This window comes from Oryctolagus cuniculus, chromosome X, assembly GCF_964237555.1.
Source record: "Oryctolagus cuniculus chromosome X, mOryCun1.1, whole genome shotgun sequence".
NCBI classification, from domain to species: domain Eukaryota; kingdom Metazoa; phylum Chordata; class Mammalia; order Lagomorpha; family Leporidae; genus Oryctolagus; species Oryctolagus cuniculus.
In genome coordinates, this window is record NC_091453.1 from 26,967,081 (window position 1) to 26,980,467 (window position 13,387).

At 37.0% G+C, this 13,387-nt stretch overlaps 1 protein-coding gene across 10 annotated transcripts in view; it reads left to right on the plus strand.

The window, feature by feature from the left end:
* The window catches only part of USP9X (ubiquitin specific peptidase 9 X-linked), a 192,968-nt gene that overhangs the window by 146,815 nt on the left and 32,766 nt on the right, over positions 1-13,387 (plus strand). For all 10 annotated transcript variants that reach the window (XM_070067484.1, XM_051827694.2, XM_070067485.1 and 7 more), the window contains 7 exons: positions 542-667; positions 1,589-1,714; positions 3,037-3,203; positions 9,592-9,700; positions 9,934-10,080; positions 10,658-10,804; positions 11,093-11,315. In XM_070067484.1, the coding sequence (XP_069923585.1) occupies positions 542-667; positions 1,589-1,714; positions 3,037-3,203; positions 9,592-9,700; positions 9,934-10,080; positions 10,658-10,804; positions 11,093-11,315 (1,045 nt within the window). The remainder of the gene's footprint in view (positions 1-541; positions 668-1,588; positions 1,715-3,036; positions 3,204-9,591; positions 9,701-9,933; positions 10,081-10,657; positions 10,805-11,092; positions 11,316-13,387) is intronic.

The window sequence follows — 13,387 nt, forward strand, 5'->3', positions numbered from 1 at the left end:
TGCTTTTCAAATAAATTAGATTTTTTTGAAGGCTTAGTTAACACCTTTAAGTTAAAACATTGGTACCTTTTATACTTGGATCCTACTTTTTTCTTTTTCTTTTTTTTTTAGTATTCCTTCATTTTTCTCCTTTTCAAAGAAGAATTTAATGACAATGGGGAATTCAAGAGGGTTCTGCCTAGGGACATGTTTGTAAAAGATTTATAATACTTTGCTGAATTTCTAGCTGAGTTTGGAACCAATAGGTTCAGCATGTCATTTAACCCTTGCAAGTTAAGCTGAGCCCAGATGTAGAGTTACAAGTTGGATTGCTTGGAAATGGAAGTTTACAGAGAGACACGTGGCATTCTAATGCACAAGAAAGAGAGGAAGCCCACCCTTGGGGCTGCTTGAAGTGCTTTCTGTGTAAGTCACCACAGGTTCTAGAATGTATATATGGAAGGTGGTCATCCTGAGGGAGTGGTGATGGATGAGAAGCAAATGATTCAGTCTGATTATATACAAATTATTTACTCCAAATAAAATGGTTAACTTTTTTCAGGTCAACCAAGTTACTCATGATCAAGCCGTGGTGCTTCAAAATGCCCTTCAGAGCATTCCTAATCCATCATCTGAATGCATGCTTAGAAATGTGTCAGTTCGTCTTGCTCAGCAGATATCTGATGAGGTATGTATTCTATTATAAAGTTGCTATTTTTATATGTGTGTGTGTATATAATATATTATTAAAAGTTATATTGTAAAAGCAGTTGAATTTTCCTGGACCCACTTAATCACTGTCTCCTAACTAGACATCAATTTTATGTATTATTAATATCAATACTTTGTTCTTAATCAATTTGATGTATATAAACTAGAGTCCTTTTAAAGTACACGGGTCAGTGAATTTTTGACACATAAAATATGTGAAACCACTGTCACAGTCAAGACACAGAATATTGTCATCACTCTTTGCTTATACCCCTTTGCAATATGTTTTTCTTTCCACTTCTGGCCCCCAAGTAACCAGTGGTCTTGTTGTCCCTATGGAGTAGTTTTCATTTTCTAGAATTTTAAACAAATGAATCATACAGTGTACCTATTTTTGTGTATGACTTGTTTCACTAAGAATAATAATGCTGAGAATTAACCTTTTTTATGTGAATTGAGTTCATTCCTTTTTATTGTTTGGTAGTATCATAATAAGTATTCCACATTTTGTTCATATATTTAAGGAAGTATACTTGAATGTTTTCCCTTTTTTGTGAATAAAGCTGCCATGAACATTTTGTATAGGTGTGCATTTGGACGTAAATTTCCATTTCTCTTGGTTATAAAACTAGGAGTGGAATGAATGTCATCTTTGTAGTGTTCTTTTTTAATACTTAGGGAAGTAGTTCAAGGCAGGATATTAACTTGGAAAGCACATTTTGAAATATTGCTTCTTAAGAAAAAAGGGGGGGTAGTTCAACTTGGGAACCTTAAAAATGATGGTACTTATTCGTGGCAACTCCTGTTTGCTTTGCAAGAAGAAATTTTTTTTTTTTTTTTGTATTCTGGTGATTATTGTACTCTTATATTCTAACAACAATTTTAATCACTCTTACAGGCTTCAAGATACATGCCTGATATTTGTGTAATTAGAGCTATACAAAAGATTATTTGGGCATCAGGTTGTGGGACATTGCAGCTAGTATTTAGCCCAAATGAAGAAATCAGTAAAATTTATGAGAAGGTAAGAAGTATCACAGAAATAGATTCCTTTTAAATAATGTTTAATTGTACCTTGGGAAATAGTTGGAAATTAACTGGTAGCTATAGTTGAGATTGTAGTAAAATTTTACCTTGAAAATGAAGTACTTAAAATCTTGCCGTGAGACTGCTTTTTAAATGAAACTGCCATTTTCTGCTTCTCACTAGGGTCAGATGTAATTGTCTCATACTGAATTCTTTCTCTCATTCTCTTTATTCTTTCATCTTTCTTCCCTGTGTAAATTTTGCTCTAGTTATCAGTTTATGGTATCATAGAATTTAAGTATTTTTACTTGATTTCCTAAAGCAGTCAAAAATAAGAAGAGTGTCAGGCAAAGTATCATTTATCACCTTCTGTTAGATTAATAAGCACATAATTTACAGGAAAGAGAAGTTGTTGGTGCAGAAGTACACAACTCACAAGGTCCCTAGGAGCCTGAAGAACAAAGTAGGTGGTGTGCTCAGTGATCTCCTTCAGGCCTCCTTTGGATGTAGTAAAGTATTAGAATTACACTTCATTTCCTATCTTTCACAGTTATCCCTCCTTATCCATGGGAATACATTGAAGACCCCCAGTGGATGCCTATAATAGTGGACAGTATTAACCCTATTTATACTGTGTTTTTCCTATACATTACATACCTGTGATAAAGTTTAGTCTATAGGCACAGTAAGATTAAAATAACTAATAAAATAGAAAAATTGTAACAAATATTACATTGATATGGCCTTTGAAAATATCTACTGTACTCACCCTTCTTGAAATATGAGAAATCACAGTGCCTGTACAAGATGAAGTGAAGTGAATAATGGACATAGACGTTATGATAGAGCATTAGGCTAACTACTTAAGGGTTGCTTGAACACAGCACTGCAGTACACTAGTCAACCTGATAACCAAGACAGCTAGGAGTATTAAATGAGAGTAGCATATACAGTGTGAATTTGCTGGACAATGGGATGATTCACATCCAGTGGAACAGAGTAGGATAGGCAGAGATTTTATGCTACTCTGAACATCATGCAATTTAAAAACTTAAGAATCCATTATTTGGGGAGTTTTCTATTTAATACTTGTGGACCATGGTTGATGACAGGTAATAACAACCATAGAATACAAGCATGCAGATGAGGTGGGAGGGCATCATGAGTACTGTAGTCATTTCCAAAGTATTCCAAATGGACCTTGAGAGTTTCAGGTAGAGACGGAGGCCATGTGTGTGGGTAAATTTTAAGCACTAGCTGGAAGTTGGTATTTTTCTTATTGCTTTTCAAGGTGATTTTCTCCCAATTATAATTTTACAGACTAATGCAGGCAATGAACCGGACTTGGAAGATGAACAAGTTTGCTGTGAAGCATTGGAAGTGATGACACTGTGTTTTGCCTTGATTCCAACAGCCTTAGATGCGCTTAGTAAAGAAAAGGCTTGGCAAACATTCATTATAGACTTACTGTTGCACTGTCACAGCAAGTAAGTATCTTTTTTCATTGTAAGGAGTTTGATGTTATTTTTGTAAGCAGAAATAATTTATGTTGGCAAAATGCATCCCAGAAATATTATGTCTGTAGTACATTGGTGCTGAGAAAAACATTATCTAACAATCTTTTGCTTAACCTAAATTTGTTTGGTTACAGTTTCTGCAGAATGCCAACGTATTCTCAAAGTACTAATTAAGTTACTGTAATTTCAGTTTCACCTAAGGTATATATATGTTATGCCTCCTTTTTAAAAAGCCTGATTTATACTATTTCATTATTATATGACATTAGCCACCTGTCTTGGATTTCTAGATGCCAGGGTTTTTTAGTCAAACTGATAATTTTATGTTAAATTCATGAGATGGGGCTGTTGTTAAGAACTTTTGCGATTTACCCTGAAAATAATTATCAATTATAAAGCCCTCATTGCCATTTCAGGAGCGTCTAATCAGTGACAGTAATTTTGCTTCCAGCTTTTTTGTGGACGTTAATCAGATTGTAGAAAATGTTAGTTTCCATACTCATATCAAACTGGTTTTGACCTTCATATATAAGGAAATTTAAACTTGCACTCTAATTAATGTCACTGTTATGTGTCATTAGATCTGTCTTATATCCTATTTTGTGAAAAGACACAGAAAATGTTCACTTGGTTTATTATTGTCACATGCCATTCAGCAAACAGAATTCTTTGCTGGAAGGTTAGTGTTAAGTCAAAATAAGCAATTTGCTAAAGTGAAGGCTAGTGGTAAATAAAGCTTTAAAAATGTATGAAATATAGTGGAATATTCAACTTGGCCACTCTAGAAGATGTTCTACAGTGCCTGGGGCTCAAGTGGGAATGTCTGCTATTTTAAGAAGTTCCTTGAATAATTTTCTTGGCGATATCCAGTCCAGCCTATTCAGAAACTCATTTAAATAGGACCCCCACAAATCAGGGTATTCAATCATACATACTTACAGTGATAGTTGGTTTATAAATTAGGTATAGTTACAGATTAGCAACAGCTCTGCATATCGTAAAGATAAGCAAGTCTAGTTGCACTTAGTAATGCGTTTATGGAGTGGTAAGAAAGAGGAAAGATGATTAGCCAACAGTTTTAATGAGATCAGACTTGGAGATAGCAAATTTGTATTCCTGTTGATTATTTTAATTGATACATTTAAAAAATTTTTTATTTAATTGAAAGGCAGAGAGACAGAGGCAGAGAACTTCTATATACTGGTTCACTCCCCAAATGCCTGCAACGGCTGGGACTCAGCCAGGTCAAAGTAAGAAGCCTTCTGCCTCAATCTTCCACCTCCCACATGGGTGGCAGGAACTCAGGTACTTGAGCCTGCTGCTTTCCAGGGTGTGCATTAGCAAGAATCTGGAATTGAAAGCAAGGACTTGAACCTAAGCACTCCGATATGGGATGTGAGTGTCCCAAGCAGTTGCTTTACCACTGTCTCAAATGCCTGCCTCTTGATTTTTTTAAAAGCTTTAAATTAAGAATTTGTTTTACCTCTTAGGCATGTAAAAACTTGATTGAATGGTTTTCTTTGCCCTCTACCCTTTATAGAAATTTCCTTTTATGTAAGTTAGAACCATTTCACCTCTCTCTTTCCTAAAACTTATACACAAGGACTATAGAAAGCACTTTATCTCTGTATATCTCTGTTATCTTACCTGTAATAAAAGGAATATTTTAAGGTTGTGAGCTTTCTGAACTTAGGAATTTGATTTTCTGAGTACTCACTATAGGTTTAAAATCTTTGTTTATAGTTCATAAGAATTTGGTAGCAAACCTGATCTGAATGTTAGTTGGCATTAATTTTCTAAAATCTGAATCCACAAACATCTGGCACCAAGGGTTTCATGTTAGGACTTGTGAGCTTGCCTATCTGAGTCTGCTCCTCAGGTGGAGTTTATACCTGAATAATCACATAGATACACTGAATAACCAATATAGATATTATAAAACATTTCTTAATCTCCATAGCAACTTGAAAGTAGACTGCCAATTGAGGCACTAAGACTATTGAAATTATATGACTGAGTCCTGCCATCGCTAAATACCCAAACTAAGGTTGAAAGTTTTCTGCCTCTTGAATTCTGATATATTTGTGCCACATGGTTTGAGTTTAATTACAATCCACCATCAAATATGTGAGTCCCTACTATGTGCTTGGCAATTAAAAGCCAGTCCAAAAATGGGTGTTTAATCTAGTATGGTTTTGGTATGCTGGTATCCTTCATCCAAGTGCCTGGATTTGATTTCCTGACTCCAGCTTCCTGTCAGTAGACACAGTGGTAATAGCTCAGGTTATTGGGTTCCTGCCACCTGTTTGAGAGACCTGGACTGTGCTCCTGGTACTGAACTTGACTGTTGCAAACATTTGAGAAGTGAACCAGCAGATAGGAGCTTGCTCTATTCTGGTGTTCTCTTTCTCCTGCCTCTCAAATTTAAAAATAAATAAATAATCCTAACTCAAATAAGGTAGTTACTGTATTCAGGAATTTGAGACAGAAATGGTGCCACAAAAGGTAAAGTACCTTGAGAATTGGAAGAAGAATAAATTGCTTTCTACCTGGAAGGAGCAGAAGTGATGGTTTTATGCAGGATGTAGCATGTGAGTAAATGTTTGGATAGAATTTATATTTGCTTAAAATGGATTATAAGCATAGCTAGTGTTTTCTCCCTTTCTCTCACCCTCACTCCCAAGTCTGTTTCTTTGACTTCATGTATCTGAGTTCCATGCATTTTTTTTCTTACACTGCTTCTACCTGCATCTAAGCAACCAGCACCCATTGCCTGAATAACTGCAATATCCTTGATCTTCCCACCCCTCGTATTTACACCCCTCTGAACAGTTGACCACTTTACAAGCAGAGTAGTCTTTGCAAAACAAAAACCAAAGTACTTTACTGTTTAAAATCTTGCAGTGTCTTCCCATTACCGTTGAATTCAGTCCAAACATTAAAATTTGGCTTATGAGTACTCCAAAACCAGGCCATTCCCTCTACTTGTAAGTTTTTAACTTAAATGCCCCATTTTCCAGTAATTTTTCTTATACCTAGAATAGGACAGTTTCCCAGACCTCTGTTCCTGTTAGTCGATCTGCTTCCATATCATAATGCTGACCTTATTTTATTGTAATTAGTTGCAATTGAAATTTAATTTCTTTAGGTGTGATATACTTTTCCAGCCCTCTCCAGAGCCTATCACTTTATACTCTGCCTACTTAACTCATTTTTATATCTCTCTGATCCCTGAAGACATTTGGCTTGCTACTTCTGGGATAGGGCTTTCAGAGCAGAGCTGAGTGTTCTGGTTTCAGGTTAATGGGTGTCAATTTGACAGTCTATGATACAGAGATCTAAGTAGTAGTAAATTTCAAAATAATATTCTTATTTATTTGGTAAGTATTTACCAAATACCTATTGTGTACTAGACACTATTCTTGTCACCAGGGGTTTAGCAGTAAGCAGAATGGACAAAATCTCAGCCTTCTTGGAGATGCCAGAAGGGTCGAGGAAGGGAAGATATAACAGGAAAATATACCAGTATGGTATGTAGATAGTAATTGCATATTACTATCTGTATTATTTAAATAGTAATAAATGCTGTGGAGAAAAATAAAGCAGGCAAGGGGAATATAAAGAGTACAGGAAATAGTGGGGTTGTTTTTATAGAGAGACTAAAGAGGGCTTCACTAAGGAAGTGACCTTTAAGCAAAGCTCTGAAAGAGTATGGTAATGAAATGTATAGATGTTGAGAGAAGTATTTTATAAGTCATTCCAAGGACGTTGACTTATACCCTAGGTTGAGATATAGGAATCTTGGAGGGTTTTGAGAACCTAACAGCATTATAAATTTATTCTTCTTCTTCTTCTTTTTTTTTTTTTTTTTTTTTGGACAGGCAGAGTGGACAGTGAGAGAGAGAGAGAAAGGTCTTCCTTTTCCGTTGGTTCACCCCCCAATGGCCACTGCGGCCGGCACACCGCGCTGATCCGAAGCCAGGAGCCAGGTGCTTCTCCTGGTCTCCCATGCGGGTGCAGGGCCCAAGGGCTTGGGCCATCCTCCACTGCACTCCCAGGCTACAGCAGAGAGCTGGCCTGGAAGAGGGGCAGCTGGGACAGAATCCGGCACCCCAACCAGTGTGCCAGCGCCGCAGTCAGAGGATTAGCCTATTGATCACGGCGCTGGCCTATAAATTTATTTTGGTTGATATCCTGAGAATAGGTTATAAAGTAGCATGAGAAGCAGTTAGACCATTTCATTATTCCAAATAAAAGATGACAGAAATGATAAGAAATGACCAGATTATGGTATGTTGTTTTGATAGAGACTACAGGAGTTGTTTACAGAAATATGTATTCCTTTTGAATCACTCTAGAAGTCTGCATATGCTTGGGGGTGTTGGATTAGCGATTGACAAGCACCAATTCTTTTTGTACCCTCCCCTATTTTATTTGGGCTGCATACCTAACTTGTTTAAGAAAAAATAAGCTAGGCCACTGGGAGTGAGATACACCTTTGAAAATTTGATAGAAGTTATTGATTCCCTCCCCCCCCCAAAAAAAAAGTAGGTACTGCTAACTTTGCTTTATTTGGGTTTTCTACTTCTCCCACCCCCCCTCCCGCAATTTTACTTCTATTCACAAAAATCCTGGGAGACTTTTTTGAATCCCTCTGGTTTTTAGGACATGGATTGTTTTCAGAGACCACCTTAAAAATCCAAGAGATGGTATGGGCATTTGGTGCAGTGGTTAAGATGCTGCTTGGGACTCCCACATCCCCTATCAAGAGCCTGAGTTTAAGTCCAGCTTCACTTCCAATTCCTAATTGATTCCATTAAGGCAGCAGGTGATAGTTGGAGTTCTTGGGTCCTTGTCATCCATGTGGGAGACCCAGATTGAGTTTCTTTTTTTTTTTTTTTTAAGATTTGTTTATTTTACTTGAAAGTCAGAATTACATAGAAAGAAGAGAGACAGAGAGAGAGAGGTCTTCCATCCAATGGTTCACTCCCCAATTGGCCACAATGTCCGGAGCTGCACTGATCTGAAGCCAGGAGCCAGGAGCTTTTTCTGGGTCTTCCACACAGGTGCAGGGGCAAGGACCCAAGGACTTGGGCCATCTTCCACTGCTTTCCCAGGCCATAGCAGAGAGCTGGATGGGAAGTGGAGCAGCTGGGTCTCAAACCGGCACCCATATGGGATGCCGGTGCTTAAGACAGGGCGTTAACTCGCTGCACCACAGCGCCAGCCCCCCAGATTGAATTCTTGGTTCCTGGCTTTGGCCTGGCCCAGTCCCATCTGTTAACAGGCGTTTGAGGAGTGAAGCAATGGATAGAAAATCTACCTCCGTCTGTGTGTCTCTGCCTTTCAAATAATTTTTTTAATCCAGGAGATGAGTTAGTACACCAAATGTATAATGTCAGGTTACTTTTACTTGAATTGTAAATTAGGTTCTGAACTCCCTGGCAAGCTAACACAGAGTTAGAAACAGTTACCATGAAATGTAGTTGGTGATGTCTGTAAGACATTCATGTGCTTAGTAGATCCTATATTGTAGGTTCTAGAAAGTTTACTTCCTTATGGAACAGGCCATGATAAACATGTAGTATTACACTTGTAACTGGTTCTTGAGTACCTACTATGTGCCAGACAGTATTCTAAATCTCAACTCCATGCAATGTTAAATGGATGATACCTCCATGCTCTTGGCATCTCTACCATCTTAATTCTAATAAGATCTAGGTACAGGAGCCCTGGCTGCTGCACTTCCGGTCTAGCTTCTTGCTAATGTGCCTGGGAAGGCAGTAGATGATGGCCTGAATGCTTGGCCTCCTGCCATTCACGTGGGAGACCCCGTTAGAATTCAGCTTGGACCAACCCCAACCATTGCTGCCATTGGGAATGAACCAGTAGATGGAAGATATCGGTCTTTCTGTCTCTTTCTTGTCTCTCTGCCTTTCAAATACATTTTTTGTTTTTTAAGGCTTGCTTACTTGCTTATTTAATTAATTAATTAATTAATTTGAAAGGCAGAGTTACGCAGAAGCAGAGGCAGTGAAAGAGAGAGATCTTCCATCTGCTGGTTCACTCCCAAATGGCCACCATGGCCAGAGCTGGCCAATCCAAAGCCAGCAGCCTGGAGCTTCTTCCAGGTCTCCCACTTGTGTGCAGGAGCCCAAGGACTTGGTCTGTTTTCTTCTGCTGATTTCCCAGGCCATAGCAGAGAGCTAGATTGGAAGTGGAGCAGCTGGGACTCAAACCAGTGCCCATATGGAATGCCAATAATGCAGGCGGTGGCTTTACTCGCTACACCACAGCTCTGGCCCTGTAAATAAGCTTTTTAAAAAAATATATTAAATGTGAAATATTTTTATTTCAGGACTGTTCGTCAGGTGGCACAGGAGCAATTCTTTTTAATGTGCACCAGATGTTGCATGGGACACAGGCCTCTACTTTTCTTCATTACTCTACTCTTTACCGTTTTGGGGGTGAGACTTTTTAAATATGCTTATCAATTTGATTCATATCTTTAAACATAAAATTCATAAATTAGTGATTCTAGTTTGCATTAAAATTAGGTCAGTCTGTTTAATAAGATACCAGTGATTTCTCATACTATTTTGGCCTTCTGCACTCTTTAACTCTGGGTTTTTAAAAAAGGGGATTCTAAGCATGAATGTGTAAATTCATATTATTCGACTTTTTTTTTTTTTTTTCCCAGAGCACAGCCAGAGAAAGAGCTAAACATTCAGGCGACTACTTTACTCTTTTAAGGCATCTTCTTAATTATGCTTATAATAGTAATATTAATGTACCCAATGCTGAAGTTCTTCTCAATAATGAAATTGATTGGCTTAAAAGAATTAGGGTAAGTTTGTCATTAATAGTGTTTGTCATGTTATTAATACATAGAACATTTTATTAATAGGTGGTTTATTAAATGGAAAGAGTAACAAAACAGACCAAAGAATATACTTCACACTGTTGAATATTAGTAATTCATGATTCCCAGAATGAATACTTTGTGTATAAAATGCTTTGCTTAATTGAGACTTGGAACATTAATGTTCAGCTTCTTCCCTGTTAGTATTTTGAATCTTTTTCCAAATTCTCATCTTTTTTTTTTTTTTAGAAGAAATTTAAATTGTTTTCATCAAATGAGTAGGATGGACTAGCATGTTTTGATCATTATGCCAGATAACTTTTTCTTAGGCAGAATTATAGGAATTTATTTTCTGAAGAAATTTGTGGTTTCTAGTCTTCAGATTAGCATTTCTTCTAGTAATTTATAAAGCCTACTTTTAGAAAGTTCTGAAGAAAACTTAAACTTGCTTGAATGGAAGGGTTTTAGAGGAATTATATCACTCCAGCTCTGTCTTATTCTAGGTCCTGCCTCCCTTTTGACCTCCCTTAAATAAGTTATTTGATGGTATTTTCTTTGGCAGGATGATGTTAAAAGAACAGGCGAAACAGGAGTTGAAGAGACCATCTTGGAAGGCCACCTTGGGGTAACAAAAGAGTTGCTGGCCTTTCAGACTCCCGAGAAAAAGTTTCATATTGGTTGTGAAAAAGGAGGTGCTAATCTGATTAAAGTAAGCTTTGTAAAAGAATGTCGTATAACCTTCTAAATGTTTATCAAATATGTATGATTAATTTATAGTATCATATCTTTGTATTATTTTGATGTTATTTCTTTATTAAGTACTATAGTACTTAATCAGTTATTTCTTAATACTTATTTGTTTATCCTGAGGAATTAAGTATGTTTTATAGTATATTGTGTTTTAAAATGTAATCTTTTTAGAAAATCTAAGTTTTCTGAGTTGTAACAAGATCTTAAATAACATTGCTAACGTGTAATTCTTTTTTCAACTCTTTAGGAATTAATTGATGATTTCATCTTTCCTGCGTCTAATGTTTACCTGCAGTATATGAGAAATGGAGAGCTCCCTGCTGAACAGGCTATTCCAGTCTGTAGTTCACCAGCTACAATTAATGCTGGTTTCGAGTTACTTGTAGCATTAGCTGTTGGCTGTGTGAGGAATCTCAAACAGATAGTAGATTCTTTGACTGAAATGTATTACATTGGTACAGCAATAACTAGTAAGTATTTCAAAATGCAAAATGTGTTTAGTAATTATTTCAAATTCTGTTTTCATATTCTTTTTAGTAAACATCATGGTTTTGTTTCATCTATTGGTTTAACCATTTTAACAAATGGGTGCACGGTTAAAACTAGTATAAGCAGACAGCCTTAGTAAAAAAAATTTTTCAAAATCATTTAATGTTCTCCTATAAGTGGTATAAGTGGTTGGCAAAGTAAACTTCATCTTGTTAAATATGAAATAAAACCCAAATTCCACAGAGTAAAAAGCAGCCATAGTAAATTCCAGAGTTCAGATTTACAACTTTAATTTGCATGCATTAGAAAAAACCTTTCAGGCCCCTGCTTAGAAAGTCATCTGTGTGTGTGTGTGTGTGTGTGTATTTATTTATTTATTTATTTGAAAGAGTTATACAGAGACAGAAGGAGAGGCAGAGAGAGAGAAAGAGAGGTCTTCCATCCACTGGTTCATTCCCCAATTGGCTGCAACGGCCGGAGCTGAGCCGATCCGAAGCCAGGAGCCAGGAGCTTCTTATGGGTCTCCCTTGCGGGTGCAGGGGCCCAAGCACTTGGACCATCTTCTACTGCTTTCCCAGGCCATAGCATCGATCTGGATTGGAAGTGGAGCAGTCGAGACTCAAACTCGTGCCCATATGTGATGCCGGCACTGCAGGCGGCAACCTTGCCTGCTACACCACAGCACCAGCCCCTAGAAAGTCTTCTAACATAGTTTTCTTGTGAGTTTGAAGAAAATCTGATTTTGGAAGATTAGGATGTACACTTTGTGTTCTCAGGAAATGCCCATGGCAAGCTCATGAAATAGACCACAACATAGACTCTAGACTTTTCATATAAGGAACTGATGCTCAAAGGGGTTGAGGGCAGTAAATCACAGAAAAAGCAGAAATAAATACAACTGAAGCTGTTTTGTTTTTAAGAGAAAACTAGTTTATAACACAAGAATATAATTGATTATAGTAGATCCTAAAATAATTTTTGATATGTTGTATTTCAGAATATAAAGAAGTTTCCAATAACATCTTAAGAGTTTCTGGTTAAACTGCTTAAAAGCTTAGACCTTTATTCTATCACGTCTACAAACAGTTGAATTTTTTTTGTTATATTTCTGTGGTAAAAATCTCAAGTACTAAAAGAATATACACTAAAAAGTGTTTCTGCCCATTTGTTCCTTCAGTCACCTTTGACACCTAAAACCATTCTCAATTCATATATATCCTTTGGCATCTCTTTCACAAAGTCTACTTAGAAATCTTTAGTCTGCGTTTTTAAACCAAATGGGTATATAGTACACACAATGTTATTTGTTTGCTTTGTTTTCCACTTAGTGATGTATCTGTCATTGTTCCCTGTCAACACATGAATATTTACCTAGTTCCCTTTATTGGCCATATACTTTTCAGGTTCACTATACTTAATTTTAATTAGGTCCTACACACTGATGTTATTTACATTGTTTCCTGGCTTATACTAAGATGGAAGGAGATAGGAAGATGTGATTTGCACTTCTCACAGAACTTTCAAATCCACTATTTCCTTTGCTTCTCAAAATAGCACTATCAATATAGGCAAAATCAAATATTGCTTTTACTATTAGATACACTAGGAGAAACAGAAGCTCACCTGTAGGTGAAGCCAAAGAGTCTGGAAGTATTAAAATCAGAATGTAAATCCAGATGGTCTTAGAATTATTTAAAACTGAGCAAGCTGTGATGTGTGTTGATGTATTTATATGAAGCTTCATGCTATGATGTGTTTGCAGGCACTTTTTAAAGCATAAATATACAAAATATTATGGCAGTTCTTGACTAAACAAAGATAAACTAAAGTTAGCACATAGACGTTAGTGGTGTGTCTTCTTGTATAACTACTTCAGAGACTGCCACAGAGTAAAACCATCAGGTAAAATATAGATTTGTGTGTATTTGGATAAGAATCTGCAGTGGTGGGGCTGGCGCCGGGGCTCACTTGGTTAATCCTCCGCCTGTGACGCCGGCATCCCATATGGGCACAGAGTTCTAGTCCCAGTTGCTCCTCTTCCAGTCCAGCTCTC